The sequence below is a fragment of the Papio anubis genome, chromosome 9 (genome assembly GCF_008728515.1).
Source record: "Papio anubis isolate 15944 chromosome 9, Panubis1.0, whole genome shotgun sequence".
NCBI lineage: Eukaryota > Metazoa > Chordata > Mammalia > Primates > Cercopithecidae > Papio > Papio anubis.
Window position 1 is genome coordinate 44,541,854 of NC_044984.1, and position 17,266 is coordinate 44,559,119.

A 17,266-nucleotide genomic window follows, 5' to 3' on the forward strand; every position below is an offset into this window, starting at 1 on the left:
GGACCAGACACTGAGCCATTCCTGAAGAGATGAGATGAGGGACTCTACCCAGAAAAAAGAGTGTTGTTTTAAAAAAGATTTTTTTTTCATAAGTCCCCCAAAAGATGTAAATTTTCCTACAAAGATTCTGTTATGAAATATCCGAGCAGTCAAAAAAGGTACAGGTCATTTTTTTTTTTTTTGGTAAGGCAGAAGAGAGGATTTAAGCATTGCTAGAGAAATAAATGTTCCATCCTTCTCCCAGGCACACGCTGGGAAGCCCACTACCCAGATATTCCCCAAGGACCCCAGGCCTGCAGGAAAGAGTTGCTGCTTTAGGCAGGTAGTACCTCCAAACACAGGATATTACCTAACCTTTGGCCGTTACTGCAAGAGGCCACTGGGTTCCTGGGATTTGTCCAAGTATAGTTGTCTCTTGGTATCCGAAGGGGATTGGTTCCAGGACCTCTCTAGAATAACAAAATCCCCAGATGCTCAAGTCTCTGATATAAAATTGTATAGTAATTGCATATAACCTACACACATCCTGCTGTATACTTTAAATCACCTCTAAACTATTTATAATACCCAATACAATTAAGTGCTATGTAAATACAGTTGTCCCTCAGTATACGCGGGGAATTGGTTCCAGGACCCGACCAAATGGCTCCAAGCCTGGTCCTGGAACCAAAATCTGAGCATACTCAAATTCCACAGGCCCCATAGAACCCATTTGTATGCAAAAGTCTGCCCTCCTTATAAGGTTTTCAATTCTTACCACTCAATTCTCATTTGACTGAAAAATCTGTGTATAAGCACACCCACATAATTCAAGGCCTTGTTGTTTAAGGTGCACCTACAGTTGTTACACTCTTTTGTTTACAGAATAATTACAAGAAAAAAAGGCTACATGATCAGTACATGCACAATTTTTTCAAATATCTTCTATCTGAAGTTGGTTGAATCCACAGATACAGAACCCACAGATAAGGAGGGCCAGCTGTACATCCTATTATCTCCACCTGGATTTTCCCAAAGGTTGAGGGCTAGGGCCCTAGTTCAAAGGGGTAGACCCCACCACAAAGGATCCTTAATCAAAGTTTTTTTTTTTTTTTTTTGAGACGGAGTCTCGCTGTGCTCCCAGGCTGGAGTGCAGTGGCCTGATCTCGGCTCACTGCAAGCTCTGCCTCCCGGGTTCACGCCATTCTCCCGCCTCAGCCTCCCAAGTAGCTGAGACTACAGGCGCCCGCCACCACGCCCGGCTAGTTTTTTGTATTTTCAGTAGAGACGGGGTTTCACCATGTTAGCCAGGATAGTCTCGATCTCCTGACCTCGTGATCCACCCGCCTCGGCCTCCCAAAGTGCTGGGATTACAGGCTTGAGCCACCGCGCCCGGCCCCTTAATCAAAGTTAAATCAAACTGTCCAAGGGCCTGAATATCTCCCTTTGAATGGGAATCACCCAAGTTTCAACAAGCTCTCTTTGTTGGAACCACCAAGAGCGGCATTATTTTATCTGAACCAATAACCAGGGCTCCTTCTTACCAAAGATCAAGAGTACTAACTGTATCAAGGAGTTCCTGCAGTAGAGTTTCCTCATCCAGCTATCACTTCCCACTCCTCCAGGCTGGAAGCCAGGGCTTCCTTAGCAAATCCAAAAATGGGCTTTAAAACTCCCAAAGTACTACATGTGTTCATATATACATGGGAGGGGGAGGGGGAAATAGGGACCACAGGTTTAACTGGATTTCCAAAGGAATCTGTTACCCAAAAGATTCAGAACTACTGTTGAGAGATGTCTCAAACATATTCCCAACTTATAAAAACGTTTACTCTGGCCTGAGTAACTGACCAGGGGGTGAGTGTAGTATGTACACCCCAAACTGCCCCTTGATGAGTTTTACGGTAGAGCCCACAGTACAGAGGAATCAGGTATTAAACTGACAGGCAGAGGCAATAAAAAGAGGTCCACCTCTTTCCTAAAGGTGTGCCAGGAAATCGGAAAACCAAGAAAGCGCGACATACCATGGCTCTGTCTTTCCTTTTACTGCTCTTGAAGCTTCATCCTCAATTGGCACACAGGACAAAAGAGGTACAGATAAGTGGAAGGCAAATCTCAGCAGGGATGCCAACCACATTTTGGGCAGGATCCTTCTTCATTGTGTGGGACTGACCCAAACATGACCCAAACACAGAGGGATGGTTAACAGCCTTGGCCCTCAGGTAGAAAGCCTAGCACTCCCAGTCAGTATGATAATCAAAACATCCTCAAGTGCTTCCAAAAACTCCCTCCTGGGACAATACCTCCCTCAGTCGAAAGCTACTTTAACTTATGGAATTCTGAGAGGAGATAAAGTGGGTAAAGTATATACAATAAATATTTTTAGCACCTTTATAGGTTACAAAGTATGTTCACTATGTTGTCTCCTGTAAGCATCCTCAAAAATCTGTAGGATAGGTATTATCCTCACACATGTCATAAACGATGAAATTGACTCAGAAAAGTTACAGGATTTGCCTAAGGTGCAGCTAAAAAAAAAAAAAAGACTATAAAGCTGGATCAGAACCTAAGTCTTCTGATTCCAAAACCAATGGTCTACTGCTTCCTTTCAGAACAAAATTTTTTTTAAGGTTTCATGGGAAACACTAGGGGGAATCTATTGACTGGCTCCCCAGCTTCTGTGCAAAAACAAGAGCAGAAACTGCTCTAAGCTGTAGGTAGTTCTTAAAACCAAATATCCATCTCCTAAAGTACCCAACGACCAGGCAACTTTCTTAGGCACCGAACAATTAAAAGAGGATTATGATATTCTCCATTCTGAATTTGAGTAGAAATGAGCAAACAGGGGAGAAAGAAAGTACATATCTTCCCTGTTATTGTGTATAAGGGACCCAGAGGTAAGATCACCAGCCCCAACTCCAGCTTTGGCCGTAACTCTGGGTGAGGGTGGGAAGGTGGTAAAAGAGATGGGGGTGGGGTATGAGGATAAGAATTAAACCATCACTAATATACAAGAGCCTAAACTTGTCCTCTACTGGCAAAATCTGCCATGTAAATAATTCTGCTAGCCCCTCGTGGTTCTGGACATTATTGAGAACATCTTTGAAGGACCTCAAAATACTTTATAAACTAAGAAGAATATGCGTAATAGTAAAGCTGAAGGAGGGGAGATACTGCACCCCACCCAAAAACAAAAAACAAAACAAAACACCCTATCCATGCCCTCCCCTACCCAACACACAAACCCCAACCCACAACTTTGTTGTGAGGTGATGGAAGACAGAAAGGGTAAGAGAACCTGGAAAGAGGAAGATTCTAAAAGAGGAAAAGAGAGGGGGAGAAGAAAGTGGGAGGCAAAGACAACAAGAGTTATCTCCAGGACACAGAGGGAGCTTGACACTTCTACACCTTTCTTGGGGGACTGACTCACTCTCCATGTGGAACGAAAACAAGATACAAAGACATAACTTTGCCCAGAGAGGCAAAAGAGAGAGACTGGAAATGGAATGCAGGAATTCCAGCTGCCCAGCTCAGTTCTATTCTGGAATCCACTTCACTTCTTCATGAATGACAACCTTAAATCCCTGAAGTTCTCACCTGCTGCTATTCAGAAGTACCCAGCGAGAAGGAGGAGAGGGAGAGCCTGTGTGCTGACAGGACCCTCCCCTACTCTATCTTCAAAGTAAAAGGTCCTCCCCGTTCTTTAAAGTCATTTCCGAACCGCGATGAACCCCCAGCCTTTCCCTGGCACTGCTATTGCTCGGCTCAGACGTGGGAGAAATGTTTCCCCAGAATGGAAGTGAATGGTCTGGCAGACCAGATGACACGCTGACTTCAGGCAGCCAGCACTGCTGTCCCATGGGCTTACTACAGTCACTTCTGGGGCACATACTTTGATGCTGACCACAGAACCAGGACCCTGGCTCTGCCCAGCCTCCCCAAGCAACCTCAGGGGCAGAGGAGGATCTGTGGTCTCATTTCCTCCCCACTTTGGCTTCTTTTTTCACTTCACTGAAGATTAGTTATTTCCACCAAGACCAGTTCCTGTTCTCACCAGCTGTAGCAGTTGTTTCCCCACAGACAGAATTATGAAGCACTGGTGTGGCTGCCACCTGGACTGTCCCAGCTGCAGAACACAGACCCAGTGAGTCCTGAGAAAGGGCTTTTTTATCCTAAAGTAGCAGGAAGAAAATAAGGGGCAGGAAGCAATTCTAAGAACTCCACAGTGGATACACTGGTGTCCATTTTATTATTTTAACTTTACATAATAGTTACAATGGTTTCATATGTGAAAAATATTTTATAATGAAAAAGCATAGAAAATGTATGCATTTATTACATTGACATATGTATATAATAAATCTCCAACAGAGAGCAAAGAGCGCAAATAAAAGATGGCCAAAACACTTGCAATGAACTGTTCAAAGAACTGCAAAGTAAAACAAGATACCATGTCTAATTAATCAAACTGGCAAAGGTTTTAAAAACATTAATCCACTCAGTAATGGTTGGCTTACAGAGAAAGGTAGACACACATATACTAAGAGTGGAAAAGGTAACTGATAAAACTTTTTCAGAAGATATGTCTCAAAGGCCTTTAAAAACCATATACCCTTTGGCCCAATAATTCCACTTCTAGCAATTTATCCTAAAGAAATAATCAGAGATGGACACAAATATTTATGCACAGGATGTTCAACACAGCATTATTTGTAACAGCAAAAAAAAAAAAAAAAGATTTTAAAAGGGTAAGATAGGCTGGACACAGAGGCTCATGCCTATAATCTCAAAACTTTGGGAGGCCGAGGCTGGTGGATCGCATGAGGTCAGGAGTTCAAGATCAGCCTGGCCAACATGGCAAAACCCTGTCTCTACTAAAAATACAAAAAATAGCCAGGTGTGGTGGCACGTACCTGTAATCCCAATTACTCAGGAAGTTCAGGCAGAACTGCTTGAACCCAGGAGGCAGAGGTTGCAGTAAGCCAAGACTGCACCACTGCACTCCAACCTGGGTGATAGAGCAAGACTCCATCTCAAAAAAAGAAAAAAAAAAGCAACATAAGGCAGTGATAAAATATTACAGAGTACTATGCAGTAATGAAATCATGATACTGGGCCGGGCACAGTGGCTCATGCCTGTAATCCCAGCACTTTGGGAGGCCAAAGTGAGTAGATCTAAGGTCAGGAGTTTGAGACCAGCCTGGCCAACATGGTGAAACCCCATCTCTACTAAAAATACAAAAAAATTAGCCAGGCATGGTGGTGGGCATCTGTAATCCCAGCTACTTGGGAAGCTGAAGCAGGAGAATTGCTTGAACCCAGGAGGCGGAGGTTGCAGTGAGCCGAGATCGGGCCATTGCACTCCAGCCTGAGCAACAGAGTGAGACTCCATCTCAAAAAAAAAAAAAAACAAAAAAAAAACCATGATACTGAAGAATATGTAAGCAAATGAGAAAATGCTTAAAATAGTCAATGAAAAAATCAGTTTACAAAACAATATACACAGTATGGTCCCAATTGTTAAAAAATATATATACATGTACATCAAAGTATTAATAGTAGATGGTGAGATTACAGGTTTTATTGTCTTCTTTATAATTTTCAGTAAGTTCCAATTTTACCTATTAAACATGTATTATTTTCATAATCAGGAGAAAAGAAGCTATTCTCTATCCTCTTCCATTCTTTTAAAAACACTTTCATACATTATTCCCTCTTTTAAAAACTATTTGGAAATAAAAACCATTATATCCTACAATCTAGCAAGTTTTGAGTTTCTATCCCAAGGAAAACTCTTAAATATTGAAAACACTTTGTATGCCAAGATGTTCATCACAGCATTGTTTATGATGGCAAACACAAGCCAAAAACCTAAATGTCTAAGAAAAGGTGTATAGGTAAGCAAACAAAGGTACATTGACTTGATGGACCATCATACAAGCATTTAAATGTTTACAGGCCAGGCTCGGTGGCTCTTGCCTGTAATCCCAGCACTTTGGGAGGCCGAGGTGGGCAGATCACCTGAGGTCAGGAGTTTGAGACCAGCCTGGCCAACATGGTGAAACCCCGTCTCTACTAAAAATACAAAAATTAGCCAGTCGTGGTGGCAGGTGCCTGGAATCCCACCTACTTGGGAGGCTGAGGCAGAAGAATTGCTTGAACCCAGGAGGCAGAGGTTGCAGTAAGCAGAGATAGTACCACTGCACTCCAGCCTGGGTGACAGAGTAAGACTGTCTCAAAAACAAAACAAAACAAAACATGTACAATTACTAACCTGGGAAAACTAATGAAATAACAAAAGCAAAAAACAAACAAACAAACAAACAGGATAAAAAACATATATACCGGCAGGGCATGGTGGCTCATGCCTAAAATCCCAATACTTTGGGTGACTGAGGTGGGAGAATCACTTAAGTCTAGGAGTTTGAAACCAATGTGGGCAACAAAGCAAGACCCCATCTCTACAAAAAATGAAAAAATTAGCCAGGCATGGTGGTGCACGCCTGTGGTCCAGCTACTCAGGAGGCTGAGGCAGGAGGCTTGCTCGAGTCTGGGAGTTCAAAGCTGCAGTGAGGCCCAGTGAGCCGTGATCATGTCACTACACTCCACCATGGGTGACAGAGCGAGACTCTGTCTTAAGTAAATAAATCAAGTATCAAAACATTGTATAAAACTCTATGCAGAGAAAAAAATATAAAGGTTTTAAAGCACATCAGCTGCATTTGGTAAATGAACTAAGAAAATATTTGCATTTGGTAAAGAAACTAGAGAAAATATGGATGTTTTTCTTTAACCTAAATCTTTAGTCTTTTCTTCTTTCTGAATTGTCCCATACTTTCTTTAGAGAATAAGTATTACTTTAAGAGGAAAAAAACAAAAAATGCTGAATCTCCCTCTGGGCAATGAAAACATTCCCAAATGACAGAGTCCACTCTATCAGTCCCTTCCCAACATGCAGGCTTCCCCCAGACTAAAGCAGGGTCATATCAGGAGGTCAAGGGAACAAGACTCCTCTCTGTGGCCTAGGGTCTTCTCTGTGGGGTCTCTGAACAAGAAGAAGGTTCCTCTGACCAGCTGCTGTCAAAGGCCCTTTCCCCGCCCCCTCCCAAGTTCTATTCCAGCCTGAACTAATTCACCACAATCCTGAGGGCTGGGAAAAAAATTTCCACCATGGCGATTTGGAACCTGATATTTAGTCCGTTTTTCCCAGCCCCTTTCTGTGTCAAAGGAGGCCCCTCAAAGCCTCTTAGACAACTAGCACCCAGGCCAACTTAGCTCCCACATCAATGCTACATTTACAGAAAAACCCCCAAGTTGTCAGTCATCACCAGGGAAATGTGAGAGGAGGAACTGCAGCAGGGATAGCCCCTGTCACACAACCCTACCCTCATGCCCTGAAAGCCTCCTCCTGAGGGATATGCAGGGCTTTTTCTGGCATCAGAACTTTGAGACTCCATTTCAAATCTGTACTAAATCAACAAAGAGAAAAATCAGAGTACAATCACAACAAAGACAGAGAGCTATCCTTTCAAAGACCTTAGAGCCCTCTGCCTCCTTTCTCTAGGGAAAATCCAGTACTGGCCAGAATACTAGCTTCTGAGCAACTGAGTTTGGGTAGTAATCTAGTTTGGACCAAAACACAGACTTGGACTGTATCAGACCAGAGATTGGCTCTCATTCTGGTATTCATAAAGATGAACTCCATTAATTGCCCCAACCCCAAACTTCTCAATACCCAACAGAATGGGAAGTGCTGCTCAGATAGGGGGTAAGGAAGGATGCCAAGAAGCAGTGTAACACAGCAGCTTCACAACCTTTTTCACATCGAGGCACACCTAGAAAATAATACTGTTTGTACAGTACATGGGGTAGAAGCTGATCCCATCCAGAGGGAACTGACTGGGAACTTTAGCTGCCCCTAGGAATAAGGGGAAATCAGTATCCCAGCACACCTGTGACCCATCTGCAACACACCAGTAGGGAAGCCCTGAATTAAGGCACTGGGCTGGGTTAGGATTCTTGGAATCAATGTCCTCATCAAATCTTCTCATAGCCATCATCTCAAGCTCTTCAACTTGGGCTGACAGATCATATGTCTGGAACAGAAAGCTGGGAGCCTGTGGTCTTGACTCAGCACTGATACAACTTCCCCAGCGGAGGATACTCTTCAGGGGGTTTTCCACAGACACACGGGGGCTGAGGAAGCCCTCCAGCTTACAGCAGCAGCCATATTCTGAGACTGGATATACACAACAGGGTAATTGGTTTTATCAGATTTTTAAACTTTAAAACCCCTTTTTGGGAACACAAGTGATCTCAGATCTGAGTCACTGCTGAGAGGTACAAACTTAAAAGCTACCATTTACTAAGCATATAGTAGATGCCAGACTCTGCTAAGTATTTGACTTCCAATTTCATTAAATCCACACAACAACCTCATGTGGCAAATGCTATTATTATCCCCATGTATAAGAGGAGGCTGGGACTCAGATTAAGTAGCTTGCTTGAGGTCAAACACTCTTCTAACCGAAGACTATGGATGAAACAGTATTTGAATCCACTCTGATTTGAAAGTCCGTATGCTTAACCAGGACACCACTATGTCACCTCAACAAACCTCCCAAATAGCTTTTTCAAAAAACCAAACCAGTTATAATGAAGCTGACAATCCGGGAAAGAAAAAGGTGATAAAGGAACAACTTATCTGACTGTTTCAAGCCAACAACAAAAATAAGCTAATCTGGCCAGGCACCGTGGCTCATGCCTGTAATCCCAGCACTTTGGGAGGCCAAGGCGAGTGGATCGCCTGAGGTCAGGAGTTTGAGACCAGCCTGGCCAACATAGCAAAACCCCATCTCTACCAAAAATACAAAAATTAGCCAGGCATAGTGGCACGCGCCTGTAATCTCAGCTACTGGGGAGGCTGAAGCAGAATTGCTTGAACCTGGGAGGTGGAGTTTGCAGTGAGCTGAGATTGTGCTGCTGCACTCCAGCCTGGGTGACAGAGTCAGACTCCATCTCAAAAAAAAAAAAAAAAAAAAAAAAGCTAATCTATATTGAGTACTTACTGAGTACTTATTACATTGAGCACCTTATATACAGGGGCTCACCTAATTCTCACAATCTCACCAGAACAAGATTACCTCCACTTTACAGATGAGGAAAAAGTCTAGGCTCAGAGAAGTTAAGATACTTGCTAAGCCAGAGTCCTTACTTTTTCAACTACACTATGCTTCTCCTGACTGTTCAGGAAATACACTTGAGCCTGTACCTGGGTCAAACATCTAACTCACAGTCAGTACTATTCCCAAAGCATGGTAGAAAAGGTACCTTTCAGAACAGTGGACACAGGGACACTTAAGGGCCCCCAGAGAAGAACTCAAATCCCCAAGAAGGGATAATTTCCCTGTATTGGAAAACTGAAGTGAAATCTCGTCTCCTGAGACAACTAATTAGCTCTGGCCTGCCCTGTTCCAACCCTTCATCAGCAGCAGCTCAGGCACACAAAAAGGAGACCAAAATAAAAGGCACAAGAAAACAAATCAAAATTTTATACAGAAAAGCAGGCAGGCAAGTGGGTGGTCCAGTCCCCGGTTTGACCTGGGTTCTCCTGGTGCTCTGGTGTTCTGGTTAACTAGGACACCACGTGCATTTTGTGAATATTAAGCCATTCGTTTGCTAACTAAACAAATTGGTCAACCAAGGGCCAATGAGAACATGATGGATTCTGGTTCTGAGCTCTCACAAAAAATGGCTTGGCAGCTCCTACCTAAGGCAGCCTTCCACCCAATCCACCTCACCCCATCCCTTTCTCCCCAATTTCTATAGCTAACTTGTGTCAGCTTGCTGGGGGTTTTCACACCCCCACTGGAGTGCAGATCCCCTCCCACTCTTTTCCCCAACAGTTGGGCTCTTGTTCTCAAGGCCACTAAGTCCGTCTCTTCCTCAGCCTGTGAGATGGTCACAGCACATTGGTAATCACTGACTCACCCGATCCCCCTGAGGAGGCTTAGGGGAAATGCAGAGGGCCACAGGATGTATGGCCCACATCCCTTTGGCCCTTTGCAGAGCTGGCAGGCAGAGAGGTGCCAGCGACACCACTTCCCCTTGGAACACTGTAGACCCTCTTTGAGCCAGCTCTGGTACCAGTGGGCTGATGTCAGGCTCTCTACCCTCGAAGAGGCCAAGATCTCTAGACAGCTCCACTGTTGCCAATAGATCTAATCTCCTTATTCCAAGGCAGATGAAATCCAATAAGGCTGCTAAGTCCACAACTTATCCCTCCTCACGGGCAGAGGCAAAGGCAAAGTCGGCCCTTCAGGCCATACCAACAATAACGCCAGAATTATTACTGCTTCTCAGATAACTATTTGGGGAACTGAGAACTATTTCCCCAAGTTTCTCAAAGATTAACCCTGGTTTACCAATGTTTTCGCTCTGCAAAACTTCATTTTCAGCGGCAACATTTTCTCTGGCTTCTTCCCAGTGATACCAGCTCAGAACCTCTCGCTTCATAGAGCCACTGACATCAATGTCCAATTCCCATACCAAAGAAGAATCCCAAAGTCAGCTCTAAAAATCCATTTACACAGACCGTTTGAAATCTACAGAAAAACTAAAAAGCACAGGCTAAACAACACAAACCAGTCACGGTGGCTTAACATGAAAAGTGGGGGAGGAGGCGGGATGGTTTGTGTATTGTTTCACTTGGAAAAATACCCCAGTGAAATGGTTTATCCACATGTTCAGCCTTTTAGGCAAATCCACTATAACTTAGCAGGATGCCTGCAGGCCGTTCTGAAAATAAGCAGAATGGCACACTCCTTATTCCACCCCTTCAGGAGCTGCCAGCCCCTTCCCTATACCCTTCTCCCCCCAAACATCTGGTCTGGGCTGGGAGCGGGACCCACTCCCTGGGAAGCCTCCATGTTCGCAGGAGAGGCGGTGTCCTCACTCAGGGAAGCCTGCTAAGAACCCGGCCGCGCTTCTGAATTCCCCCCACCGTGAGAGGCTCCTGGCTGAGAATGCTAGGGACAGGGAGCCTGGCGAGGAAGCAGGGAGACTGCAGAAGGGCAGCAGAAGGGGGAGGAAGAAGGAGGGAGAAGCCTGGTTCCCAGGACGGTCCCGAGCTGGGGACGTCTCCTAAGCGTCCAGCGGTGGAGGCGTCGGTCCCGAGATCCCCCACGGGACTGTCCGGGCCGGCCAGCAGCTGCTCAGAGGTTCCTGGGAAGAAACTGGAGGCTGAGATCCGTCCGGGACCCCGACTGAAAGGGTGGGCGGGACGGGGGCTCAGGACAAAGTCCCAGCTCGGGCGTCGGGACCTGAGGGGCGGTAGGCGGGGGAAGGGGCTGGGCTCAGCTCTCACCAGCACCAGGGCGAACCTTTCCTCCAGCTCACAGGGCTCAGGCATCGGCATCTTGCCGGGCGGCAGCAGCAAAGGGACAGAGGGCGGCTCTCCCGGGCCCCCCTCGGCGCTCTCCAGGTTGCCCATCGCTGCGGGGCCCCCTCAGGGGCCTCGGCCCCCCACCTCCACGCCCCGGAGCTTTCGGCTCTGCGGCTCCGACCAGGCTCCTCCTTCAGCGCCGGCTCCCCTAGTCCCGACTCCTCGGCCCCGTCGGGGTCGCCGGTGGTTCCCTGGAGTCCCTCAGGAGGCGGCGCGCGGCGAGGGCGAAGGCAGCGTAGCGGACAGCCGCACCGAAGCGAGGGGGACGGAGGCAGCCGGCTCTTGCTCACACCCGCCGCCTCGCCGCGCTCGGCTAGCTGCCCGGGCGCTGCCCCTCCCCGCCCCCCGCGCTCTTTCCCTTCCCCCCACCCAACGTCGCTTCCTCCCACCCACTCCCGGCCGGGACTCGGGCTTCCCCCGCGAGCGCTGACTGCAGCCAGCCCGCCGCGCGCCCCATTCATGCAGGCCCCGCCTCCCTCCCAGAGGCCTCCCAGGCGACCCGGCCCGACCCGCCTGCGCCCGATTGACGGCCGCTTCTGCCAATCACAGGTCCTCCCGCCCTTGACGGCCTCGTGCAGGGCGCCGAGCGTTCCCTGGCGGCCTCAGCCGGGATCGAATCACCCGCGGTTCCCAGAGGGCGTGAGGCGCTGGCCTGGACACCCCGGGAATGGGCCGTACCCTTTTTCACAAGGAACTCATGATGTATACAAGTAAGTAAAATATTATACAAGGCATGGCGTACAAAACTACAAGAGAAGTAGAAACAAGCAGGATACTCAGAAGAGGGAGAGAGACAGTATCCGTTAAGAGTCGGGGTGAGGGGCCGGGCGCGGTGGCTCAAGCCTGTAATCCCAGCACTTTGGGAGGCCGAGACGGGCGGATCACGAGGTCAGGAGATCGAGACCATCCTGGCTAACACGGTGACCCCGTCTCTACTTAAAAAATACCAAAAGCTAGCCAGGCGAGGTGGCGGGCACCTGTAGTCCCAGCTACTTGGGAGGCTGAGGCAGAAGAGTGGCGTAAACCCGGGAGGCGGAGCTTGCAGTGAGCTGAGATCCGGCCACGGCACTCCAGCCTTGGCTACAGAGCGAGACTCCGTCTCAAAAAAAAAAAAAAAAAAAAGAGTCGGGGTGAGGGAGATCATGGTTGGACCAGGCATTGAGGGATGAGGAAGCCCTTGCCCGACAGAGGCAGGGGAAAAGACATTTAGGAGGAGAGGAGCTTAACCATGGTCACAGGCTCATCTGGCTGCGTGTGAAAATGGAGAGGCGGGAGAAGAACGCTGTTCTGGGCTCAGTCGGCGGGTGGGTCGTTGATGATGCGGTGGACATTTGTTGTCTAGCCGCCATCTTCTTCCAGTGATAGCATCCCCTTTTCTTTTAGGAAACCACCTCTCCCCTCTTCTCAGTCTAAATGGAGCTGAACTTTATCCCCGGTTCCGAAGGGCCCCAAGACCCAGGCCCAGTCAGTTACAACATTTTCCTCCTCTACTCTTAGACACTGTTTTAGGGATTGTCACTTGACCCAAACCCAGACAATATGATATATCCAAGGCTTTCTCTGTAACAATCAGGAAAGAGGCACTCACTCTCTCTCCGTTTAGGCTGCAAAATTGTTAGAATGTAAACCTGCAGCCGCTGGTGGTCTGTTATCATCACCTGTAACACATCAAGCCTGCTTGAGAATGAAGCCAATGCAGAGGAAAGGCTACGAGACAGAAGAAAATTCTAATGACATGCCAAAAACCTGGATCTAACCATGCCTGAAGTTATCACCTAGATTTTTCATTGATTTATTCAACAAACATTTATTTGAAAAAGCTTATTCTATGCCAGATACTATTCTGGGCATTGAAGATACATCTGCAAACAGCATATACATTGTGTCCTCTTAGAATTCACAATCTGTGTAGAAGGAAAGATAGACAATAAACTAGATGAGTAAAATGTATAGATGTTAGTGATCAGTGGTATTAAAAATAAAACTGAAAGGGGATAGAGATGGAAGAGGCATTAAGATTTTAAATAGAGTTGCTTACTTGGGAGGCTGAGGCAGGACGGTCAATTGAACCTAGGAGGTTGAGGCTGTAGTGAGCCATGTTCATGCCACTCCACTCTAGCCTGGGTGACAGGGTGACTCTGTCTCAATAAATAAGTAAATAAAGCTGCTGCTTGTCACAGGCATGATGGCTTCCAGGTTAGTTTTCAGAGCTGGAGCGCCAGCCACATAGGCCTGAGGGCTTACAGTCCCAATGGGGTGGTTGCAGCATGCTTCATGGCATCTGGAGGTGGTGTTCCTACTGATGACGAGCAGATGACTGGGCTGGAGAGGGAGGTCATGATAGCCATGTATGAGACTGGACCCATACAATATACTACCCCAAAAGGCAACTTCAGGCACCAGGGAAGACCCTAACAGCTCCCTCCATCACCAAGAGAATAGCGAGCTGCATCTGTGAAGAGGACAACAGTGCTGTCAACTGGTTCTGGCTGCACGAAGGCGAGACCCAGCGATGCTCTAAGTGTGAACCCATTACAAGCTGATGCCCCACCAGTTGGCCCAGTGAGCCCTGGCAGTAATTGCTCAAAAATGTGCTGTAAAGTATCTTCTCTCCAATAAAGACTAGCCATTGCATTGGCTCCTTCTTCCCCTCCCTCATAAGAAATTTTTTAAATAGGATGATCAAGGAAGGACTCACTAATAAGATAGCATTTGGGTAAAGATTTGAAGAATGTAAGGAAATAAGCTATATGACTATCTAGCGAAGAATTATCCAGACAAAGGGAATGGCAAGTGCATACTATGCCTGATGTATTAGAAGAACAGCAAAGATGCCAGTGTAGCTGGAGTGCAATGAGCAAGGAAAAGAGTAGTGAAAGATGAAGTCAGAAAGGTAACCAGAAGCCATGTTGTGTAGGATATTGTAGGTTATTGTGTGAGGACTTTGGTTTTCTCTAAGTAGGATAGGTAGCCATTGGAGGATTTTGAGCAGAGGAGTGATATGATCTAACATGTTTTCTAACAGGGATCACTCTGGCTCTTGCATTGAAAACAAACCAACTGAAGTATGCACAGGGAGACTAGTTAGCAGGCTAATCCAATCATTTGGGTGAGAGATGGTTTGCACCAGGGTGGTAGCTGTACCAGTGGAAAGAAATGGTCAGATTCCTTATAGACTTTAAAGTAAAGCTGATGGAATTTCTTGATAGTTTGAATGTGGAGGGTGAATGAAAGATTACTGCAAAGTATTTGACTTGAGCAACAAAGACGGTGGAGTTTTCACTAATTGAAATGGGGAAAATGATAGGAGGTGTAGGTTTGGTGAGGGGAATTGGAAAGGGAAGGTCAGGAACAAGTTTGGGCCATGTTGAGTTTGATTTGCCTTTCGAACATCCAAGTAAAGATAACCACTAAGCAACTGGATATATGTGAGTTTGCTTTTCAGACTCATATATGTCTTATTGCAGTTGCACCCCACTGGGACTGCAAGCCCTCAAAGCCTACATGGCCAGCGTTCCAGCTCTGCAAAGTAACCTTGAAGCCATCATGCCTGCGACAAGCAGCAGCTCTACTTATTAATTAATTTCTGCAATTTGGCAATGTAAATTTGGAAATCATCATCATATAGATGCTATTAAAGCTAGTAAATTCTTTTTCTAACTCACTCTGCATTGGGTTCCTGTTGTTTACAACCAAGAGTTAGAAACTAGAGGTAGAAATGGTCTTTCCAAACCATTGAAACCCTTTTCTGTGAAGCTCAGCCTCTTCTAATCAGTGAAAAAATTAATCAGTTCACATCTTATCCCCTTTCTTCCTCTCTATTTCTTAGCCTAAATACGTGCTTTCCCAACTGCTGTAGCAGACTTGTCTAAGCAGAGGTGTTATACCAAGACTGTAGACTTCCACTAGACAAAAATTGAGAATTCAAGAAGGGAATAATTCATCAGTCATTTATCATGGATGCACAAGGAACATATAGCAAAAAGAAGAAACTTGATAGGACAGTGAATAGCAGTGTATTCACCTTTGTGTGGTCTCTTGATCCCTAGCCTTTTAATTCTGTTTTTGCTTACCTCAAGCATAACCACCAGATTTATATACTCTAGGGTCTTTGGGGGTCTGCTAGATTACTGCTTTCATTGTTAACTCCCTGTTCACCCACCTTCAAATGCTTACTTTCTATAGGATAAAACTAAAACTCCTTACTCTGATATTTGAGGGTCTGTATTATCTCCAAACTTTAATGTATTCTAATCAAATCAGCCCTTTGCTTCAGCTGGAAAGGTCCATCTCCAAACATTAGTTGCTCATTCTTATGTCTAGCTTTGCTCTTTGTGGTAGACAGAATAATGGCTCCCAAAGTATCTATATCCTAATCCCCAGAACCTGTGTATATGTTATCTTATGTGGCAAAAGGGACTTTGCAAATGTGATTAAGTTACAGATCTAGAGATAAGAGGATTATCCAGATGATCTCAATGTGATCACAACAGTCTGTATAAGAGGAAAGGCCAAAATGAGGGAGGGGGATGTGATGACAGAAGTAGGGGTCAGGGTGAGGTGGGGCCATGAGCCAAGGAATGCAGTAGCTTCTAGAAACTGAAAAAAGTCAAGGAAACAGATTCTCCTTTCAATTCTCTATAAGGCACATGACCCTGTCAACACTTTAATTTGAGCCCTGTTAGACCTAATTTCAGACTTCTGATCTCTAGAACTATAAAATCGCAAATCTGTGTTGTTCTTAGCCACCATTTGTGATAATTTGTTAGAGAAGCAACAGAAAACTAACATATTCTTGCTGCGTCCCTGATCTGGATTTCTTCTTCCTTCTACTCCATCTATCCAAATCCTACCCAGGCTTAATACAATCGTTAGGTTTATTGGGTGCTTATGTACAAAACATCTGACTAGATACCAGTAGATAAAGAATGAATGCAAGATAAAAAGATGAACAAGAGACCTGCTGCCAACTTCAAAAGAGCTCCAAGTCTGCAGCAGGGGAGGCTCTTTTTTTGACAGAGTCTCACTCCGTTGCCCAGGCTGGAGTACAGTGGTGCAATCTTGGCTCACTGCAGCCTCCACCTCTGGGTTCAAGTGATTCTCCATCCTCAGCCTCCCGAGTAGCTGGGATTACAGATGTGTACCACCACATCCAGCTAATTTTTGTATTTTTAGTAGAGACTGGGTTTCACCAATGTTGGCCAGGCTGGTCTCCAACTCCTGGTGATCCACCTGTGTAGGCCTCCCGAAGCTGTTTAATTTTTTGTCTATGTCTTGTCTGGTCTGTGGAGCTTATTTGTTTATTTAAACATATATATACATATATATATATCCAGTACCTCTTTTGTTTCAGGTACTAAGGAAGATCCATCTATGAATAGGTGTCTTTCTTCCCTGTGCTTACAACCTAGTAGGAATCTAAAAGCCTCTCAAACTAATGTTTACAAAACAGTATGATAAGTATTGTCATAGAGGGACATGCAAAGTGCTACTGAGAGAACTGGGGAGTGGATAACACTTGAGCCAGTGCTTACGGGCAAATAGATGTGCCAAATGGAAAAGAGAGAACAGTGTGATGAGAAGGTGATGGAAAGAAGGATGATCAGGAAGGAGAAAAGGCATTCCAGAAGGGGGAACGATACAGGTGAAAATGGATCGTTTGAGCAATAGTAAGAAATTCAGTGAAGCTGAAGAGCAGGGTGTGTAGCAGGAAGAGAGGAGATAAATCTAGAAAGACAGGTCAGATCAAGTTCAGAAAGAGCCCTATGCTAAGGTAAGAAGTTTGTCCTTTTTTTTTTTTTTTTTTTTGAGACAGGGTCTTGCTCTGTCACCCAGGCTGGAGTG

At 45.7% G+C, this 17,266-nt stretch overlaps 1 protein-coding gene across 7 annotated transcripts in view; it reads right to left on the bottom strand.

The window, feature by feature from the left end:
* The window catches only part of FMNL3 (formin like 3), a 65,736-nt gene extending 53,982 nt beyond the window's left edge, over positions 1-11,754 (bottom strand). For 4 of the 7 annotated variants that reach the window (XM_003906335.5, XM_021922309.2, XM_021922306.2 and 1 more), the window contains exon 1: positions 11,345-11,754. In XM_003906335.5, coding sequence (XP_003906384.1) covers positions 11,345-11,470 — 126 coding nt within the window. In that variant the 5' untranslated portion in view covers positions 11,471-11,754. The remainder of the gene's footprint in view (positions 1-11,344) is intronic. The other 3 variants (XR_002515640.2, XM_003906336.5, XM_003906337.5) reach the window with 3 other exon arrangements.
* Between the last annotated feature and the right edge of the window lie 5,512 nt (positions 11,755-17,266).